Consider the following 20868-nt stretch of genomic DNA (forward strand, 5'->3'; position numbering starts at 1 on the left):
CAGAGCCTTCAGAGCCCAGTTCTCCTTTCATACTGATTTGCCACTGCTGCAACTTGCTGACTTCCACAGCGTCCCTCCCATTTACTGGCTTGACCCAAAACTCCTTGCAGTCAATGAGAGGCCTCCTGCTGACTGCAGCGGGCTTTGGATCAGGCCTGGACAACGGTGGGCGGGAGGAAGAGAAGAATCAGGCCCTTCTGAGGCTGAAGAATCAGGACCTGCACCTGTAGCCCCTGGGTGCAGTCTCATTAATGTTAATGGATTTCCTCCCCGCTTGCCAGAAACTGGGAGGTGCTGTGCACCCTCCTAACACCTATTGCTTAACTAGCTCTGTCCAGCCACAGAGCTCAGAGCACTTGGTAAAGGAGGCAAGGATCAGTGTCCCTATTTCTCAGACAAGATGCTGGGACTCACTGAGCAGCTGAGCCAGAAAAGAAGCAAGGTTTGCTGAGCCCCAATGCAGTGCCCTGTCTGCTAGGCCACAGGCCTAACCCTAGTCATCCTTGCCTCCAAGTGAGTTGGGAGCACTCAGTGCCCCGCAGAATCAAGACCGGTGTGGAAGTGCTGGAGGAAGGAGCCCTCACGTGGGACTAAGCCCCTGAGAGCCTCTTTCTCTTGAGAGTCCCATTAGGTTGGAATGCTATAAGAACAGCTTTGTTCCCTCTTCTGCCACTTCTCTCCTGGTCCAGGCCGGAAGGTGGAAATGCAAAAGCCCAGCAGATGCACAAAGGAAAAATCACAGCAGTATCTCCCACTCGCGTGATGTCATCACAAAGCTCACCATTTTCGATGCTTTTCTTAAAGCTCCAGCTCCTGAAGTCATGTGCTTATGTGAGAATCTCAGCTTTGGTTTAAAACAAAAGTAAGTTTCTGTCCCTCATGGTTGTGGAGCAAATATGAGCTCTCATGGCTCAAAACCAAAGAGGCAACTAAAAGAAACCCAAAAGGTAGGATTTTTAAACCAATCTCATGATTTTTGGGGGTGCTGACTTGTGATTTTTTAACATTTGGGAATGGCAAATACTGCAACCGGGGGCAGAAAAATGTCGCTGAGCTTTTTCCCACCTCCAGAAAGGCTCTTGGTGTACAGAGGTCTGGTTTGGGGAGAAGGCACAAGGTGGTTTGGAACCCCATTTCCCACCCCTACCATTCAACAGTGTCTCCCCACCTCTGAGGCTGGGCCTGAAAGCAGCAGACAGGGGAGAGGGGCCTTGACAATAGGCAGCAGGCAGCTGTTTGACCTTGAGGAGTTAACCCTCCCCAGCTTTCTTCTGTCGGCTTCTGCAAAGGGTTGAAGCTGGGAGCTGATGGGGAGGGGGCTGGGAGAGGAAATTTCACACAATGACAAGCAGGCCCAGCAGTTAAATCTTGGGCTGACATGTTAATGAATTTCACAGTATGCCTGGAAAAACTCTCACCCAGCCTCAAGTTCCCAGAGAAGCGGGGGAGGGAGAGGGTGCTGGGCTTCGCCGAAGGAAATCTTGTTCCCATTATCTTTTTGCGAGAGTGTTAAACAGGAACTGGCAGCGCTTTTTCCTTTTTATCTCACACACGTGGATTTGGAATTCCCCCCCCTCCCCTTTGGGTTCCTGCGGCTAATAAAAAATAAAGGGTATGTGTGTGGTGTGGGGGGGGAGATCTGAAATAAAACGAGTTTAGCAGCTCTCTCCTCTGCTGCTTCTGGCTAGCAGATTGGAGACCAGGCCCTTCCTCTCCACCACAGCACCCTGGCCACAGCTGGCACTGTTCATGCTCCCTAATGGGCCTGGCACTGCACAACAACAGAAGGAGCTTTGCCGTTCCACCCCGCAACCCAGTGCAAAGCGGGTGGTCCTTTTAAAGGGCCAGACTGGGGGCTGTTGGGGAAGAGGGCTGTGGGGACAGGCCAGAAAACAACAAACATAACTCTCCTTGCACCTCAGGGGCCCAATTCTGCCCCCATGACAGTAATAGCACAACCTCTATTGCCTTTAATAGGGCAGAGCCTAAGGGAGTGGGGCGCTTCCGTGGCTTTTTTTCACACAAAAGGATCTTCTGGACTTGCGGTGACACAGATCTGGTAGCCTGGCGAGGATCGTGTGTGCAGCCCAGAATGAATCCCACCCTGCCTGTGCCCCCGGGAGAGGCAGGGGGGAAGGCTTACAGCTCATGGCCACGGGGCAGACAGGCTGGTCAGAAAGGTGGGGCATGCCTCCCAAAGTGAAAGCTACCAGGCAAGGCTGCGGTTAGGCAGTAAAACCTGGTCTCCATTCTCTGACACTGACATACTGGGTGGCCTTGGGTAAGTCACTTGGGAGTTAGGAGCCTAAATACCTTTGAGGCTCTGGGCTTTAGCCTCTCCGTGCCACAGTTTCCTCATCTCTAAAATGGGGATAATAATAATGACCTCCTGGGGAGTTATGAGTCTCAAGTAATCAGCAAGGAGCACCTAGCAATACAGGTCTGTGTGTAGCCTTCTGTAACAGGCAGGTTGGAGCCACGAGCCATGTGAGCAGGGGGCGCACAGGTGGCATGGCAAGTGGCTCAGTGCCAGGGCCCGGTTCTCCCAATCTTTCCCAGAAGCATACTGTGTGCTGCCACGGGGGGGCTGGGTGCGAAGCAGATTCAACCTTATGTTCCGGGTAGCTCTGTGCCAGGGGCAGCTGCCATCTGTTGGCAGCAAGGGGGGAGATGCCGTGGCAGCAGGATGGCAGGTGCTCAGCTGGCCTTTCCGCTGGGTGTCTCATTCTAACCATCCACTTTGCACTTGTCTATGATTTAAGGCAGAACTGGCCTCCCACCTTCCCCTTCCACATGCCCCAGGTCCTCAGCAGCGACCTCCCCAGCACCCAGCCCAACGGGGCACAGAGGATATTACACATCTGGAGAACACATGGAGGCAAGCTGCTCGTTCCCCTTCCCCGTCTCCTCAGCCATCCTGCCAGCAGCGAAGCCATAAGCCAGTCGATGGGCAATGAGACAATCACGGCTCCTCGGAGGGAACTACACTAGACAACAGGCGCTGGGCAGCTGTCTTCTTCTGAACCCTCCTCCCCTCTGCCTGCTGCATGGTCCTTTGTCTGCCAGCACCGCCCTGCCCTCCCCTAGCTCCTCAGAGGCCCTCTGGGTTGATTGTTTACTCCTCCCCTCTCCCTTCTCTCCTTCCCCCCTCCCCCCGCAGTGGAGACAAGTTCCTGTGGGGAGCCTGTTTATGGGGTGCGATAAAGGTCGGCACCTGCTCCTTCCACCCCATGGAGGGGACTTGGGCGAGATCTGGCAGCTGCCGGGGAGGGGTTCCTCCCTCTCTCTTCTCTCTGGCTTCAAGCTCCATTAGCCCAGGTTCTGCGCCTCATTGGAGAAAGGCGTGGGGGTGTGTGTGTGAAGGGTGAGGGGAGGCTGGGAAGAGTTAGCCTGGTATGGGGTGCTGGAGGTTTTGAGATTTTGGCTGGATCTCCAGGGTGGTGGTTGTTATTTGAATTGTGGTAACACCCTGGAGCCCTATTTGGACCAGGCTCCCTTGTACTAGGCACCGAACGAACGCAGGACACAAAGACAGTCCCTGCCTTGTATAAGAAGAAGTACACCAAACGCTCAGAGGAAAGTCTAAGGCAGTCTAGACCGGTGTAGCCTGCAGTGCCTCCTGCCCCTCAGCATGGGTGTTGCACCAACCTAGATGCCCTCCCGGCTCCCTGAGACCTCCTCTGTCCTTAGCCTCAGATCTTGATCCTGCTCCGGCTGAAGTCCATGGCAAAGCTCCCAATGACATTTGTGGTGCACACAGAGTCGCTCCCTCACCCCATACCACCCAGTGTGCCGCTTCCCTTCTCTTTTCCCGTCACTCCTGCGCTTGGCCCACTGTGCCTAAGCAAGTCTCAGCCGATGGAGCTCAGATACACTGGATGGAAGACCTGGAGCAACAAAAACAACTAAGGGGAGGGTAGATGAATATCTGGATACTCCCGGCTGTAATTTACACCTCCTGATTTCTAGGTGTGTAAATTACATTGATTTAGACTCCCTGACACTGTGGTGAGTGGGTATACAATACGTCCAGGGAGTCTGCGCATGACTTACAACACCTTACCTGCAATCCCCTCTGAGTGTGGATCTGTTCTCTGCAGCGATGGGCCAAAGCCAAAGGTTCAGTACCTCTCTCAGGTTTGCAAAATGGGAGGGAGGTCTCATGAGAACAGGCCTTTTCGTGGGAGTTCTGGCTTCTCCAGCTTCTGTTCACAGCTGTGGCCTGCAAGGGCACAAACAAGAGCAAAAGGAAAAATAGCATGTGAGTGCGAGTGAACTAGCAGAAGTTTCCGAATGTTTGTTTCCAAGTTAGGGGTGAAGGCTCAGGTTGATTTGATCTGAACTAGTTGTCCCAACCTTACTCACTGATCTGTAGCCAATCAACCTCCTACCATTCTGCTCCTGCCTGCACTGCACACACAGAATGCCTAGGAGGTGCAGTAGCCGTGCTTTGGGCTCTTTGGCCCATTCAGTCCTTGACCTCTCAGCTAACATTGACCCCACTTACCTCGCTGGGGGATTGCACCACCTGAGTACAAGAGCTTGAATCGGGCCTCCCTTTCGAGGCGTCTATGGACGTTCTGTGTTGGGTGGCTCACTCCGACCTCCTCTGGCTTAGTGCCTTGAGTTGAAATTTTGCTAGTGGCTCTGAGTCTGCATCCTGGCCAGGGCAATCCTCTGAGTGGGTCTGGCCCTGGGGTTGGAGGCTGCGTGAGGGGACTCTTCTCTGGTCCCTGAGCCCTTTTTTCACCTGCTCATCCTCTTCTCCCCCCTCCTCCTGCAGCCTGCAACTGTAACCTGCATGCCCGGCGCTGCCGCTTCAATATGGAGCTGTACAAACTCTCAGGCAGGAAGAGCGGAGGTGTCTGCCTCAACTGTCGCCACAACACAGCCGGCCGGCACTGCCATTACTGCAAAGAGGGGTTCTACCGGGACATGAGCAAATCCATCACCGACCGCAAGGCCTGCAAAGGTAAGGGGAGCTGTCAGCAAGGGGGATCCGCCCCCTTCGGCCTTCCTCTCCCCCTAGACCCCATCTCCCAGCCCTTTCCTCCTCTGTTGGCTGCACCATTGCCCTCTCTAAGGGGGCACACCTACTTTTCTCTACTTAATTCCTTCTGAATGCAGCTGTTTGTCCTATATAGCACCGTAAGTCCTGCTGCCCCTGCCAGGTTCTAAACTCCACTCACCAGGGCAGTCATCTCCCTCTGGCTGCAGGCTGAGGTCCCTGCTGCTTTCCCAATGAGCTGATGGAGCATGAGGGAGAGCAGAAGGGAGACAAATAACAGGTTGGGCTTGTCTTCCTCCCACAGAGAATCCCAGCATTCTACTGATGGGAGTGTGTGAGTTTCAGCTGCCCAGGCAATAAGGATGGAATCCATCTGTCCATCAGCTTAGTCTGTCTTTCTGATGTCTAATGCACCCATCCTTCATCTCGAAGAGGCAATGCATAGACACACATAGATATCTAAAGCCTTGTCTATATTAGAAAACATGCACCAAGGTAACTAAATTCATTTAATATTGATCTAGTTACACCAGGGCAAACCGTTAATGTAGACGCACTTAAAAGGATGGAAATTACTTTCAACCTGATTTAGATTAATGCGGTCAATTATTACATTGGTTTAAATGCAACTGGAACTGATTTGGGTGTGTCTATTGTAGGGGGTTGCACTGGTGTAACTAGATCCACTTTAGTTCCCCTGGTGCAAGTTTTCTAATGTAGATTGACTTCTAGGACCTGGTGCTTGAGGGGGGCTGTGCCCCACAGCTCCTGTTAACTGCAATTGGAGTGCTCAGCACCACTGAAAATTGGATCAGATCTGCACTGGATTCTGCCCACTGTTGGACTTATCCTCTCCCTGGTTTTTGCTCTGCCTTAGGCAGATCCTTACAGCCAGCTGTTCTCATTCAACCCCCCCTCACAGCACACTTCCTCTGTGATGCAGCATGACCACAGTCTCCCCAAGGAAAGGAGCGCTTCAGATAACAGAGCAAGTGACAGTTGGCATCACCTAGGCCATCGCTGGGAAAGCTATTTACCTGGGATGAAATACTGCCCCCTCTGATGTCAACACAAGTTTGGCCATTGACTTCAATGGAGCCAGGATTTCTCCCCTGGACTGTGTCTAATGGAGATTGTCAGTTTCTTCAAGAAGGGAGTGGGGCTGCCTTGCTGGCATCAAGAAGACCTCTTATCTGCACAAGCCGGAGAGGCTGCTGGGAACACACAGGCCTTGTCTTGTCTTTCTTTTCTACTCTGGAACACTCTTCCACCCACCACAGTGCGAGACAGTGGCCAGTATGCACTTGGCAGCTGGCTTTAGGGATCTCTCAGCTTCTGGTCATGCCGGTGGGAGCCTTTCCATTGGCTTGTTTGGGGCTGGGTTGGGCCCAGGGAACGGGTGGGTAAAATAAGTCTCTCTTTACTCCAACAAGTTTGTGCACCAATCTAGAACCAACCTCTCCTTCCCCCTGACAAGAACGGATCTTTTTTGAGGTCTGAGAAAACAGGCTGCTCATTATGGTTCATATTGGTCCTCTGCCACCCTCCTTACAGGTTCTGGAAGCAGACACGCCCACATAAAGAGCCACAAACCAGGCTGGTCGCTCAGGATCTCAAGCCTGGTTTCCCATATGCAAGAGGTGCAGCATATTTAGAAAAGCTTTGGATAGGCATCGAAGCCAGCACAGCTCCAGCGGTCTGAGGTTCACCCTACACAAACTAGTAGTTCCCAGGCTGGAGAGAGGGAGCTGGGAGAAGCCAGTTCACCACCTCAAAGGACTCCAATCTGGGAGGTTGGGAGCTTCTCTTCTTCTCCAACCTTGATGCCTGTGTCAGACTGTGGTGGGTGACCATCCATACTGGGAGGGACTTCAGCCCTGACCCAGTCACATGGTGGGAGCATGCTGATGGGCCAGGCAGCCTTGGAGAGGGGATGCAGTGGATCGTTCTTCTTGTGGGTGTTGCAGAGTCGAAGGAGTGCCAGACCACAAAACGTTGCTTTTGTGTAGGCCTTACACATAAACAGTGACTGCTAAAGATTTTGGGGAGGAGGGGGCAGTTTTGCAGCAGTGGGATAGGTTTAGAACGTTGACATTTGGCCCCTGTTCTTTGGCAGATTAGAACAATTTGAAGGTAGGGAGCTAAGCATGTTGCTTTGTGCTGGGCAAGTTGGTAGCCTCTTCATCAGCCCTAGTGCATGACGTACACAAATCCCACCCCGCCTTCGGGGAGCGGCGCGAATGCGGATGCGAGGAGGAGGAGGGAAAAGTCCCCGTTTTAACGAGCGTCTCATACAGTGAAAAGCAGCAGTGGCAGAGGCGCGACTGTGTCTGGCGCTGGTACAGACAGCTGAGACCTGCCTTGCCGCCAGGGCATCAGGAACTGAGAACAAATCGTTTTTAATAAGTGGAGCCTCTGAGTTGGCAGGCCCCCCATGCATGTGTGCCTCACCTCGGCAACCAGCTCTCCCGTGGCTGGGGGATTTTACATTTGCTTCAGACACCATTGGCCTTTCGGTGACTCGGCTTGGAAATGCTCCCCCCCCCGCCCCCCAGCTCGATGTGGGAGCCAAGTGGGGTGTGGTTTATGTCGAGCACCTTGTGCCAGAAGTGAGCTGAGTGTCCTACTGTGGCAAAGGGAGGGAACGTGGCTCGTCGGAGCAGGAGCAGTGCTCCAGTGGCTTGTGGTGCACCCCCACCCTGTGATGCTGCCAAGGGGAAATTTTCTTCCTCTGGGAGTCCTGCAAGGGACAGAGAGCTCTGCAGAACAGCTGAGTGGCTAACCCTGGTCTGATGCTCCCAGGCCATCAATGCCCCACTATCCCAAGAGATGTGGTGTTGCCCAAGCCGGCTGCAGAATCAGGCTGTAGCTCTGAATCCAAGCATGGGGCTGAAGGTGCAGGAGACTTGTCACTCTTTGCATCCGATGAAGTGAGCTGTAGCTCACGAAAGCTCATGCTCTAATAAATTGGGTAGTCTCTAAGGTGCCACAAGTCCTCCTTTTCTTTCTTTGGGGGTGGGTCTCAGTACCCACTTGGGATGACACCTTTTGTAAAATGGGAACCCCTATGTCTGCTTTGTGGGGGATGGGAAATATCCCCTTCTGCTGCGCCATTCTCCATTTCCCTCCTCCATCTGAGGGCCTTAGGGAAGAGGGGATGGTTAGATCTCTGCTTTAGGGGCCTTGGCTCCCTGCTGCTCCCCTTCTGCCAACCCCTCTTTATATGGGTGGGGCAAGGGTCAGTCTTGGCTTGGAACATGCTAACAGCAGTTGCATCTGATGGAGAGACTTGGGATGGAGCAGTGAGGGATGCAAAGGAGGAAAATGTTATCGGCAGAAAAGAAAGAGGAGGAATAAGGGAGGAGGGCAACGTGGACTATCTGGAAGCTGCACATTTCCAACCTCTATACATACAGCCAGTGTCACATGCCAGGGCCCTGCTGCCAGAGGTCACCCCCTGTGATGAGTGTGTGCATAGGATATACACGCCAGGGCACTGGTGCAGGATTCAAAGGCTGGTACTGTGAGTGGTAATGCCCGCGTCTGGATCTTGCTGCATGAGAGCTGGAATGAAAGGGAGCCAGTGTCTCTTCCTCACAGATTTTCATTCCAGCGTCTCCAGTTTCGGGATCTATACCCAGGTTGCATTGTCACTGTGGGAGCATTCTTGCCATCTCCAGACACTGCTCATCCTGCCTCTGGGCTTGCTGCTCTGTTGGTCAGGCCATATGGTTTCCCAGGAAACAGCTCTGAGTGCAAAGTATTCCCTAAATATTGCAATCCAGCACAAATGCAGAAGGGCAGGCAGCAGACTTGTCAGCCTGTGGTTTCTCCAAAAAGCCCTGAGTCATTTCCTCTGGGGGGTAGGGAGGGGATCTGCAGGAACTGTTGCTGCAACGCAATCTCTCCGGCTCCCTATGCCACTATTCTCTCCCGCTCCTCTCTCTCACACACCTGCCCTGTGAAAGTTTTGGTGGTGGCAGTTTGCTGAGGCAGTGCTTTATTTCTGCCTTTGTTTCATCTCTTTACACACCTGCCCTTGATCTGCTCAGTCAGTACCCATGCCACTGCTGCTATGCTTCTGACCAGCTCCAGCCAATGCTGTGTGTGACTCCCACAGTGGCCCATGTTTTGCTGGTTGGCTGTTCAGTTCTGCAGAGGCTAGAAAGCGATGCCCTCAGCCTGCCAAGCCCTCCAGAATGTGGCTTCAAGCTCTCTCTCTCTGCCTGGCTTCTTCAGGCTTCTCTTGCCAGTACAGCAGCTCCCCATGCATGGAGGAGCCGTTGTATCAGCCACGTGGTGCTCCCTCTATAGAACTCCTTGCCCAGTGCTGTCCTGGATGCTGTCCACTGCTGACACTGCAGACTTGGGCAATGTTAGCTCAGCACCGCAGATACTGGGCCGGATTCTGATCTCTCTTACTCCAGATTTGCACTGTTGTGAATCCACTAGGAGGAGAATCAGGCCTTCTCTTGCCTTAATTACAGCATGTCTTTTATAAATAACTCTTCCTTTCTTATGGGTCAGAGGCCTCTCCCGACTTCTTTGTTACAAGCTAGGCTGGAAGTCTTCTGAGTTCCAGCTCTATCTGAGCCACTTAGGCCCTCCAAAAGACCTCTATCACTTCTGCAGCTGGTCCCAGCCCAAACCAGCAAGAGCAGAGGGAACACTACATTGGAAAAGGTGGAAGCGAGTTAGCCAACTATTTCCAATCTCCACAGTTCAGTCTGAGTCTTGCACAGAGATTTGTGTGAGCTCTGATCTTCTCTGAACCTGTTTGTCCACCCTGGTTGGAGATGGTTGGGCATCGTCATAACCCGGCACTGTGAAAGCAGAAACTGTTGTTACCCTGCCTGTGTTCTTTGCTGGGGATTTTTAGGTGCCTTCCTTGCAGATGTCCTATTTACCCTATGCACCACCCGTGTGTGCACACAGACAAGTTGCTGTGGAAGCCTGTCAGACAGACAGGAAGACACTAGACAGTGTGTGTATGAGTGAGTATGAGTATTCAAAGGACCAGGCAGATTTATTTCCACACTGAGTCGTGGGAGGAACTCTGAGCATTTCCTCCCCTGGCTGTCTTTCAGGCTTCTTTATTTTTGGAGATGAGGGCAGGGTAGCATAAGAGGCCCTGGTCTCCTCCAATGAAGTGTGCCACAGTTCTGACTGCCTAATCCATATGGCAAAAGCAGCAGCTTGAAGTCTGTTGGGACAGTCCCACTCTGATATCCTCACAGAACGTAACTGCAGAGTATTAGGCTGATGGAAAGTATCCATTCAGAGGCAATTCTGCTGTGATTTTATAGCCAAGCTGCAGCCTGTGATGCACAAAGGAAGCCTGCTTGCTTACCCTGTTGCTCCTCGGGACAGATCCTGCAGGGCTGGTTGTGCTGCTGCTGAGGGCCTACAAGCCAGGCAGAAGAGGGGCAGAGATGGCCTTCTTCCCAGTGGCTTTTGACATTCCCATGTTCCTAGATCCTAGACAGGGATTCCGCTCGCTAATTCAGACTTACCGGGAACACCAGGAGTCCCGGCTAGGTGAGGAAGTGATAGGAATCTCTAAACACAGCTTGCCTGCTGGCAAGGAAGGCTACATAGTTCTAGGAAGAGGGAGGGGACTGAGAGGGAAGAGCTCCAGCATGCAGTTCACCAGGAGAGCTCTGCACAATGACTCTGCATACTCAGCTGAATCTTTAGCAGCTCTCTCCTGGGAGGCAAGCACCCCCGGTATGTACTGCAAACAAAAGGCAGGTGTTTTGCCAGCTACATTTTTGGGTGCGTTTTCCTGGAGAGCCGGCAGAATTTGCAAACACCCCCAGAATGTCACAAAGTTCGACAAAACCAGGGGAATGCTTGCACTGGGTCATCCCCTGCTGCATTGTCTGTGTTGAGCGGGAGGCTAGTCTTGTGGTAAAGGCACTCTGCTGTGACCCAGGTGAACCTGGTCCCGTTCCTCTACCACAGACACCATGGGCAAGTCACTTCATCATTCGGCATCTATAAAATAGGGATCATCCTATTGTCTTTCTCCCATGGTTCTCTATCTTGTCAATTTGAATGGTAAGCTCTTTGTAATCAGGATGATCTATGTGGTTATATGGTGCTCAGCACAATGGAAGGGCCCTCGAGATGTGATCATAATACATATAATACGGAGCAACATTTCCACCATATGGGAACTGTAACATCTCTGCCACACCAGCTGCCTACTAATTCTCATGCAGAGCAGCACAGTTAATGAGCCGCTCCAGCTCAGCCTTGCACTGAAACGGACATGAGAGCAGGAGTACCTGGGATCCTACCAGGGTCCATTTTGCTTAGTGCACTAGCAAGGCTGTTTATAAATCACACCCTGTGCGTGGCTAGGGGAAGGTTTCCAAGTGTCAGGAGGCAGGGGTGACCACTCCTGATTCGCTGCCATTTCCAATTGCAAGCCAAGCTTTAGGTATGAGTGAAATGAGTCAACTTGATGCACTGCAAGAGGTGTCTATATGGCAGCATTTCAACAACTAGCAGTTAAGAAAGCCCAAAATATTCATCAGAATAGGACTACGAGCTATTCTAGCAGGCAAAACTAGCTCTGTACTAGATGTGGATGAGAACATGATGACCTCCTGAGGTCCCTTCCAACCCTGATATTCTATGATTCTATGATCCAAGAAATTGCCCATAAAAGCAACAGGAAAGATGATTTTTCAAGGGCTTGTCAAATAGCTAAAGCCCAGAGTGCTCAAATACTTGCAGAAAAGCAAGGCAATCTCCTTGTAGGTACAACATCTGCAGCAGAGCAAACTGCTTCAGACTGGCAAATGCAGTCAAATGGCAATGGCAGAACTGTAGCTTTTCAGTTGAGATACTGGAGCACAACTAGAGTTATTCCAGGGAAAATATAGAACAAGCTCACTAAGGAAACTGTACAGGTGTCTGAAGCAAAGACATGGAGAACTGCTTTCTAGACCGACGGCTGAGCAGCCAGTGCCCCAGCAACACTCGATACTTGCCGCAAGTTAAAGAACTATGGATTGAATAAGGTGGATAGAAAGCTGGCTAGATCGTCGGGCTCAACGGGTAGTGATCAACGACTCAATGTCTAGTTGACAGCTGGTATCAAGCGGAGCCCCAGTGGTCAGTTCTGGGACCGGTTTTGTTCAACATCTTCATTAATGATCTGGATGATTGGGTGGATTGCACCCTCAGCAAGTTTGCGGATGACACTAAGCTGCGGGGAGAGGTAGATACGCTGGAGGGTAGGGATAGGGTCCAGAGTGACCTAGACAAATTGGAGGATTGGGCCAAAAGAAATCTGATGAGGTTCAACAAGGACAAGTGCAGAGTCCTGCACTTAGGACGGAAGAATCCCATGCGCTGCTACAGTCTGAGGGCTTACTGGCTAAGCGGCAGTTCTTCACAAAAGGACCTGGGGATTACAGTGGATGAGAAGCTGGATATGAGTCAACAGTGTGCCCTTGTTGCCAAGAAGGCTAACGGTATATTGGGCTGCATTATTAGGAGCATTGCCAGCATATCGAGGGAAGTGATTATTCCCCTCTATCTGGCACTGGTGAGGCCACATCTGGAGTATCGCGTCCAGTTTTGGTCTGCCCACTACAGAAAGGATGTGGACAAATTGGAGAGAGTCCAGCAGAGGTCAATGAAAATGATTAGGGGGCTGGGGCACATGATTTATGAGGAGATGATGAGAGAACTGGGCAGAAGAGAAGAATGAGGGGGGATTTGATAGCAGCCTTCAACTACCTGAAGGGGGGTTCCAAAGAGGATGGAGCTAGGCTGTTCTCAGTGGTGACAGATGACAGAACAAGGAGTAATGGTCTCAAGTTGCAGTGAGGGAGGTTTAGGTTGGATATTAGGAAAAACTATTTCAGTAGGAGGTTGGTGAAGCACTTGAATGGGTTACCTAGGGAGGTGGTGGAATCTCCATCCTTAGAGGTTTTTAAGGTCAGGCTTGACAAAGCCCTGGCTGGGATGATTTAGTTGGGGTTGGTCCTGCTTTGAGCGGGAGGTGAGACTAGATGACCTCCTAAGGTCCTTTCCAACCCTATGATACCCCTGCAGCACAGTCACAGTCATGTATTGTACCAACAGGCAGAGATGCCAGAGGAATCATCAAAGTTGTTTAAAATGCCTGAGCCATCCCAGGCATCTGTCAAGAAAGGAGATGAAAGTGCCCATTGCTCTAGTCCAGAGAAAGGCAAAGTAGTATTACTATTAAGAGTCAATAGCAGTGGGGTTGGCATGATGAGTTATACAGTTTGTTGCTCTCTGGCATCACTTCTGTAGTTGTTGACATCACTCAAGCCCCTAGATTGAGAGATGGCTGATAAATAACCACCTGCATCACGTCAATGAAAAGTTAACATCCCTGCATCTCAGTCTTGCTGCGTGAGACCCCTCTGCCCATCTGGAGGGGCATTTCCCAGCACTCTGTTGGCGTGGAGGGTGGCTGAGTCTTGGTGGGAGTTTCCGTAGTTCTGCCCTCGAGAGCGAGCATGTCACTGTTGTGGCTACCCTGTGAGAAGTCTGGAGCAGAGCCGAGCCTTGGAAAGGGAGACGGGATGAAGCAGTGAGAGGGATGGACTCAGTCCACTGAGGTTCAGGGGAAGGTGCTGGGTTGGGTTCACTGCAAATTGAAGCCTCATGTTAAAGAAGCTGTGTGGACAGGGGCTAGCCAGAGCCATAGAGCTGGGTGAGAGCTAATGTGACTGGCTCCAGGGAGCAACTGGCTCTGGGTTACCCCACAGTCCAGTCCAGGGACCTGGGCAGTGTCACGCTGCAGAGCAGCTCCAGGGGCCCACACAGGATCCCCCTAGGACATGGCCCCAGGGGTCTTCTCAGGGTTTCTGCTGACTACTTCGTGTTTCCAGGAGAGCTAGTGAAGCCGTGGATTGCTAAGTGAGGCGTTACAGGCCCCCACAGTCCTGGCACCAAAGCATGCTGGGGCTGAAGAAAGGTCCCGTGTTTCTGAAGGTCCCATGCCATGCCAGGACTCCCTCATCTGCTGCCATTTGTTATCACAGCTGAGCCCCCAAATACTCTTGCCAGAAACACGTCCGTTTCCAATCCCAGCCAAGATCTGATAAGGACCAAGGCATCTGTTCCACATTAGACACTGCATGCTCTCATTTCTTGCTGAGCATGAGAAGGCCTGGTGAGCAGGGATGCTGTGCTCCAATGAGATCCCATCTGGTGAAAATTAGGGAAATGATAACATCTTTGGGGGGGGGCACAAGGGGAGTTGTTTTTGTTTGGCTTTGGAGTCACGTTTGACTATTACACTGATGGAAACCAAGATACCTTTCCCAGTTCTTAAACAGCCCCAGTCCTAAGCTGGCTGATGAGACAGTCATCTCCTGGTTTAGCAGCTTTTCTCTCTCCTGTGACTCTCCCATCAAGCACTCAATACAGAATGAGTAAACCGTGTGGCTGTAGGGCTGGGGCACGGGAATGAGCCAGATTGGGTCCTCCCCATGGAGCTGGAGATCAGATGTGCTGGGAATCACCAAGAAGACTCACTTCAGATTCATCCCATGGCTCTAGAGCCAGAGAGGAAGATGCGAAAGCAAGAACCATGAAGGAATAACTTCACTTCCATCCCCTGCGTATAGCTCCTGCGATGAGGGAGTGAAAGGGAAAGACCCACTGTGAGTCTTTCCAATGAAGACAGGAGACTCAGATTGACTCTAGCTTAGCTGTGTCCTCTGATGAGGGGAGATTGGACTATGGAAGTGTGCGTGTGCGTGCCTGTAAGGAGGGAACTGTATTCCAGTCCCAGTTCTAGCACTCATCCCATCTGAGAGAGAATCACCCCATTGCTATGGAAGAATGAGAAGATGGGTCTCGTTGCTAAGCATGGCTGTGATACAAGCAGTGTTACTGGAGTGAAGCTTTCATCCCAGTCCCTCAGCTTCCTCCTTGAGGGTGTCAATGGTTTGGTTCAGCAAATTCCTGCTGCATCAGCAAAAGTGTTGCAACCTCACGGGTGTTCCATTCATTGCAGTACCTTTCATCCCGTGAGATTGACGCACTGCTCCAGGCTCCAAGACCTCCTCTCTTGCCTCTGTAGACGGAGAGAGGGAGATAGCATAGAGGCCAGGAGTAGCTGGAAGGCAGGAGGGAGGAGTCCAGACCATTGAGCCTAGGAGCAGCACAGCTGTGGTTGCTTACAAGACACTGAGCGACTGGTATGGTTGGATCACAAGCGATGACACAGGTGTTGCCTCTCCTCTCCCCCGCTCTGCCCTGGCCATGGCACTGCACCAGGCAGATCCCAGCTCACTGCCCCCTTTGCCAGTATGCTGGGCTCGCCAGCCATGGCACGCACACTCCTCACCTTGCCAACAATAAAAACGAGCAGAGCATTGTAAATGGTTCTCCCTTTTTCTGACAGAAACCAGGATCGGTTTTTACACATTTTTTCCAAAGTTAAAAATCCCCTGCTGGAACCCAACTTTTTTATTTCTCTCTCTCTCTCCTCCTTTTTCACTCCCTCCCCTTTTTCACAAGGCTGCAATTAGTTACCTTTAATGAGCCTTAACACTCTCTCTTTCACCCTGGGCCCCCCCAGCCTGCTCACGATTGGCTAATTGATGGGGCCAGCTGGCAGGAGAGCCCCTGGAAATTCCTCCCAGGTTCCACAAGGTCCTCTGAAGCAGCTGCAGCTGTGTTCGCCCTAAGGTAGGGAAGGGGGTGGGAGAAATTGGCTGTTCTGATGTCCGAAGCTCGAAGGATGGCAGACAGCTGTAAGTGCCAATTCAAACACTCTGAGCTCTAGGGACTGAACCTGAGGAGACCTAACTGAGAAGAGGTCATGCCCTGCTCCAAGCCCTTTATAAAAAGAAACACACAGTAGGAGCATCCTCTGGGCAGATCCCTGCGCTTGGAATGAGATGGGAATTCCAGCTGTATGCTTCTCTGATCCTGGAGGCTGCTTCTCCAGTTGACCCCCATCCCTGACTGAGGGGGAACTACCTTCTCCCATGGGTGAGAAGAGAATTAACTCTCCATATTCCAGTCCTGGACCATCCCACTCTTGTCTGTTTCACCCTGCCTTGAGAGTCCCATGATGTCACTTGCATTGCTCAAGGCTCTTTCCTCTCAGGAGAACCCTCTGGGGAGTTTCGAAACTCCCTCTCCTTTACGTTTTGTCACCGAAGCTAATGTGTTTATCCAAGCAATAGGCTGTTAGTTGTAGCTGGTGCTAGATGTAGGGCAGGCAGGTGTTCTGCAAACTGTTCCTACCTAGTTTTGTCAAGGCACTTCAGTCGTGACTGGCAGCAGCCCCTGCTATTTCAGTGCCGCGCCCCACCCAGCTTTGCCAATGCCCTGTAGTCCTACCTTTATATTCATTATGCAGTCGATTAGTATGTGTGCAAACAGCCTGTGCAGCACTTACATCACACGCATGCCCTCACCTACACAAATGGGCTCCTGATATTCGGAGGGGGGGTTGTTCTTCATATAAATACCTTTAGAGACAATCACTGCCATTTTTCATTAGTCACTGGTCACCATTCATTATTTTTCTGCGTAAAAACTTCAGTCATCCAATCAGGGATTAGCAACAATACCATGTTTCGGAGTAGCAGCCGTGTTAGTCTGTATCTGCAAAAAGAAAAGGAGTACTTGTGGCACCTTAGAGACTAGCCAATTTATTTGAGCATCAGCTTTCATGAGCTACAGCTCACTTCATCATGTGATTCAAGTGACCAGTCACATGCCACGAATACCAGATCATGAATAGCCAGTTGTGAGAAGCCCTTCGGTTTAAAATTGTTTATCTGAAAGGTTCAGTGAATTCATCAAACCCATACACAGAAAATCAGGCTTGGTTAATGAACAGAAAAGAAGGGTCTAAATGAGCTAAGTAATACCCCCAGCCAGATTTATGGTGTTTTAAAAATATTTTGTTAATTTTCAGTCTGTGTGCAATGGCTGTTATCAGAGACATGTCCTGTTCAGCACAGAGGACTGTGTGTGAAATACATCTATTGACTTTCTTTTCGCAGCATTTCTCTTTTTCTCTTGTTTACTCAGCTTGTGACTGCCACCCTGTTGGTGCAGCTGGTAAAACCTGCAACCAGACCACCGGGCAGTGCCCATGCAAAGATGGTGTGACAGGGCTCACCTGCAATCGCTGTGCCAAGGGCTACCAGCAGAGCCGGTCACCTGTGGCTCCATGCATCAGTGAGTAACGCTGTCAGCAATGCCTAGTTCCAGCAGTCCTGTGTTCTAGAGCCCCGGTTCCTCCTTCGCCATCTTTACAAGTGCAAGATCTTATAGCCATTTTTTTACCTGGGGCTGCGAAGTGCTGTCCTGCTGCCAGGGACTGTGAGGTCATTGGCTGTTAGAAGCTAAGCAGGGCTGGCATGGGGCAGCAGTTGGGTAGGACCCCTTCAGGGGGCACCACATGCTCGTGGATCCATACACTCAGGGGCTCTGTGCTGCTGGAGAACATCTTTTGAATGACCCTGCAGCCATGTGGGAACTCTGCACAAGAGGTTTTCTCTACTCACTTCCTTCTCTTCCATCTCGCTTTCTGCACTGGCAGCCCGGCCAGTGTCCCAGCTCCCACAGCAGTGCTGGGTTGAAGCTGAACTGGAAGCCTTGGGGAGGTTGTAAAAGTCTTTTCATGCTCCTTGCCCCAGGGAGGCCAGGGGTGGGAAGAGATTAAAGGTGGCAGCTGCGTTGTGCCAATGGGAATAGGATGCTCCTAGTTCAGCTCCCTTGCAGGAGCACAAGGGAGCAGAGTGGGGGCCCCATAGTGCACAGAGTCAGCTAACTGGCATCTCTCTCCACCCACTGATCGCAGTGCTGCAGGGAGCACAGCAATGGCTCTCGGGGCCAAGATAGGCAGCTCTGGTGATTTCTCTAAAGGTCTCCTGGAAGCCTCCAGTTCCTCTTTATCTCTGCATCAGCAACAGCAGAGCTGTCCCAGCAGGGTCAGCGGATGCCTGGCCTGGCTCTCTTGTCCAGAGAGCAGCACTGGCTGGGAAGAGGAGGAGATATCTGAGCAGAGAACATCTCTTCCAGAGACTGGCTGGTGCCAGGGCGGAGGCAGGAAGACAGTGCTGCTGCACAGAGAACATGAGACAGCACACACTGGCCTTGTCCCTCACTGCCACTTATCTGCCATGGCTCCCAGCAGTCACCGCTCTGCCTGAACTGTATATAGTGGGACAAATTCCCTCTTGGTGTTAACTACATTGAAATCATCAGAGTTATGCCGGTCTTGGCCCGTTGACTTCAATGGAGTTATTCTAGATTCACCCTGAAAACAGAACCAGCGGCCACCATGAATGAAGCTTGTTAATCCTCTATATGACTCCTTTGGGGTGTGTTTTTCCTGGGCTTATCCCTAGGGGAACCCTACGACTCCCAGGGCTCCCTCTAGCCTGACTGGCAGAGTCAACAAGGGGGATGTGTTGTGATGCACCCCCTCTTAGTACCCCGCATGTCCCAATGGCAGCAGCAAAGGAAACCAGCAGGGGGAGCTGCTTTGTCCTTTCTTGCTGCTAACAATGATTCTCTCTTCACCAGCAGAAACGGGGGAGAAGGTATAGGTTTGGACAAACCCAGCAGTTGGAAAGCAAGCACACTTCCTTAAGAATCTCACCCTTTCTTTTCCAGAGATTCCTGCCATCAACCCAACCTCCGTGGTCACCAGCACAGAAGAGCCGGCAGGTGAGTGCTCTAAATTCCGGTTTACAAAAGACATAAGAAGAACACTATCTGGGCACCTTGCAGCTATCCCTGTCTAATTGTATTTTCCCCTTGCCATTCCTGGAGGACTCCCCACTCTCCCCTTATTTAAGCATGTGCTGGCATTGAGCACTGAATAGTCTCCTCATGCCCAGCTTGGTTGCAGAGAGCAAGCAGGTAGGTCTCCTCCAACGAAAAATAAAATGTGCAAATGAGGTTTTAAATCCTATTTATTTTTGGAAACCAACCAAAGAAACTTGACAGGAGTCCTAGCAGCCTGCATGCACTCTGGCCAAGAGCAGCCCACCCCTTTGGAGGAGGGGACCTAGTGCTTTCTCACACTGGGATTCAAGGGGAGTTTGTTTCTTTAATCTCCTCCAAACACAAGAGATTTCCCCTGAGTGCTCTTTGCTGCAGCATCAGTTCCCTCTGGGGAACGTGTGGTTTCGAAATCTGCTGTTCTTGTTCCAAGGCTCTCAGGCCATGGCATCTATCCCACAGCTGTGCCATCCAGTGGCAGGTTGAGAAATGGATCAGCTCACACCACTGGGACACATGTTGAGTTCTCTTTTCAGAGCCAGATGGGGCCTGGTCCTCGGGTGGGTGCATCCCCCCATCCTTGCATTCCCACACAAGGGCCTGGCATAGTTGCTGTCTTGGCATTCTCCTGAGAGCGGGGAGCTCCTGGCCTGCCTAAGCAGACAGCAACATTGCTGGCTACAGCTGATTTCTGAGATTAGATGAACAGCCATGGTTCCAAATGGAAGACTGGCCTCCTGTTGCTAGCTCCTCCGACGGCTTCCCTCCACCTATCTGCATCGCCTCCTTCCTCCCAGACTGGGCTTGAGCCAGCTGTTTTCTGAGAGGCTAGGACAGCAAGGTGATGGTGCACACTTGATGGGAAGGGGAGAGAGAAGCCAAGTGTCAGCTGCATAGCGATGGCATGGTAAGCCCATAATGTCTCGCAGCTTCCACAGGAGGCACATATCTGAGTTAAGCGGATTTAAGAGGCAACAGGATTGATAACTATGGGAAACCTAGGAGCATGCTTTGACAAGGAGAAACAGCTGTCCGTCATAGTCCCAGGAGCTATCTAAGAGGAAGGAGCAGGACTGTTTTAATGGAACTCCACTCACCCCTGCTAGATCCTGTGGGCAGGTTAGTGGCACCTCATGGTCCACAAGCCAAAGACTGATGATAGCAAGAGCAAGGCCTTCTGTCCTCAGGCTTCATGACATCATCCATCAATATGATGGACCCTATCTCCATTGAAGGCCCAGATCTTAAATCTAGGCCTGGAAAGGGTCTCAGATATTGCAGCAGAGGAGATGCTGCTGGAGGAGACCCATCCGCACTGAAGTAGAGGGATTAGAGATAGAATGGCATTGACAACATTGCTAGCATGGAGGGATGGTGACCTGAGCAAAGACCTGACCTGGTAAATTGTCTCTCAAAGGGGAAGTATCGACAGTCTTTCTCATTAGACATCCAGACACTTCCACTGCTTTGCACTACCCCAGAGAGGCACAGGTCTGATTTCCAGTTGGTGGCTTGGACTTCCTCAAACTCTTTCAGAAATTGTGCCTCTGAGATGTGCCAGTACTCAGTCGGGCCAGGCTCCCAGATACCTTAGTAATGATTGTGGGATGGAGGGATTAATAGATAGAGGTGGTGAATCTTTTACACAAAGCATGCTGCTATCGACTTTCAGTGCTACCATGTTTGTGCCTGAGTCTGGATAAAGAGTCCAGAAAGATATAGCAGCCAGCCGACAGTCTTCTGACTAAAAGAAAAGGAGTACTTGTGGCACCTTAGAGACTAACCGATTTATTTGAGCATGAGCTTTCGTGAGCTACAGCTCACTTCATCGGATGCATACCGTGGAAACTGCAGCAGACTTTATATACACACAGAGAATATGAAACAATACCTCCTCCCACTCCACTGTCCTGCTGGTAATAGCTTATCTAAAGTGATCATCAGGTTGGGCCATTTCCAGCACAAATCCAGGTTTTCTCACTCTCCACCCCCCCACACAAATTCACTCTCCTGCTGGTGATAGCCCATCCAAAGTGACAACTCTTTACACAATGTGCATGATAATCAAGGTGGGCCATTTCCAGCACAAATCCAGGTTTTCTCAC

General features: G+C 51.4%; 1 protein-coding gene across 1 annotated transcript in view; it reads left to right on the forward strand.

Annotated features, from left to right (window-relative positions):
* The window catches only part of NTN3 (netrin 3), an 88831-nt gene that overhangs the window by 36640 nt on the left and 31323 nt on the right, over positions 1-20868 (forward strand). Inside the window, exons 3-5 of the mRNA XM_073362904.2 lie at positions 4784-4972; positions 17060-17209; positions 18653-18706. Of these exons, the coding sequence (XP_073219005.1) occupies positions 4784-4972; positions 17060-17209; positions 18653-18706 (393 nt within the window). The remainder of the gene's footprint in view (positions 1-4783; positions 4973-17059; positions 17210-18652; positions 18707-20868) is intronic.

This window comes from Lepidochelys kempii, chromosome 10, assembly GCF_965140285.1.
Source record: "Lepidochelys kempii isolate rLepKem1 chromosome 10, rLepKem1.hap1, whole genome shotgun sequence".
Lineage (NCBI taxonomy): Eukaryota > Metazoa > Chordata > Testudines > Cheloniidae > Lepidochelys > Lepidochelys kempii.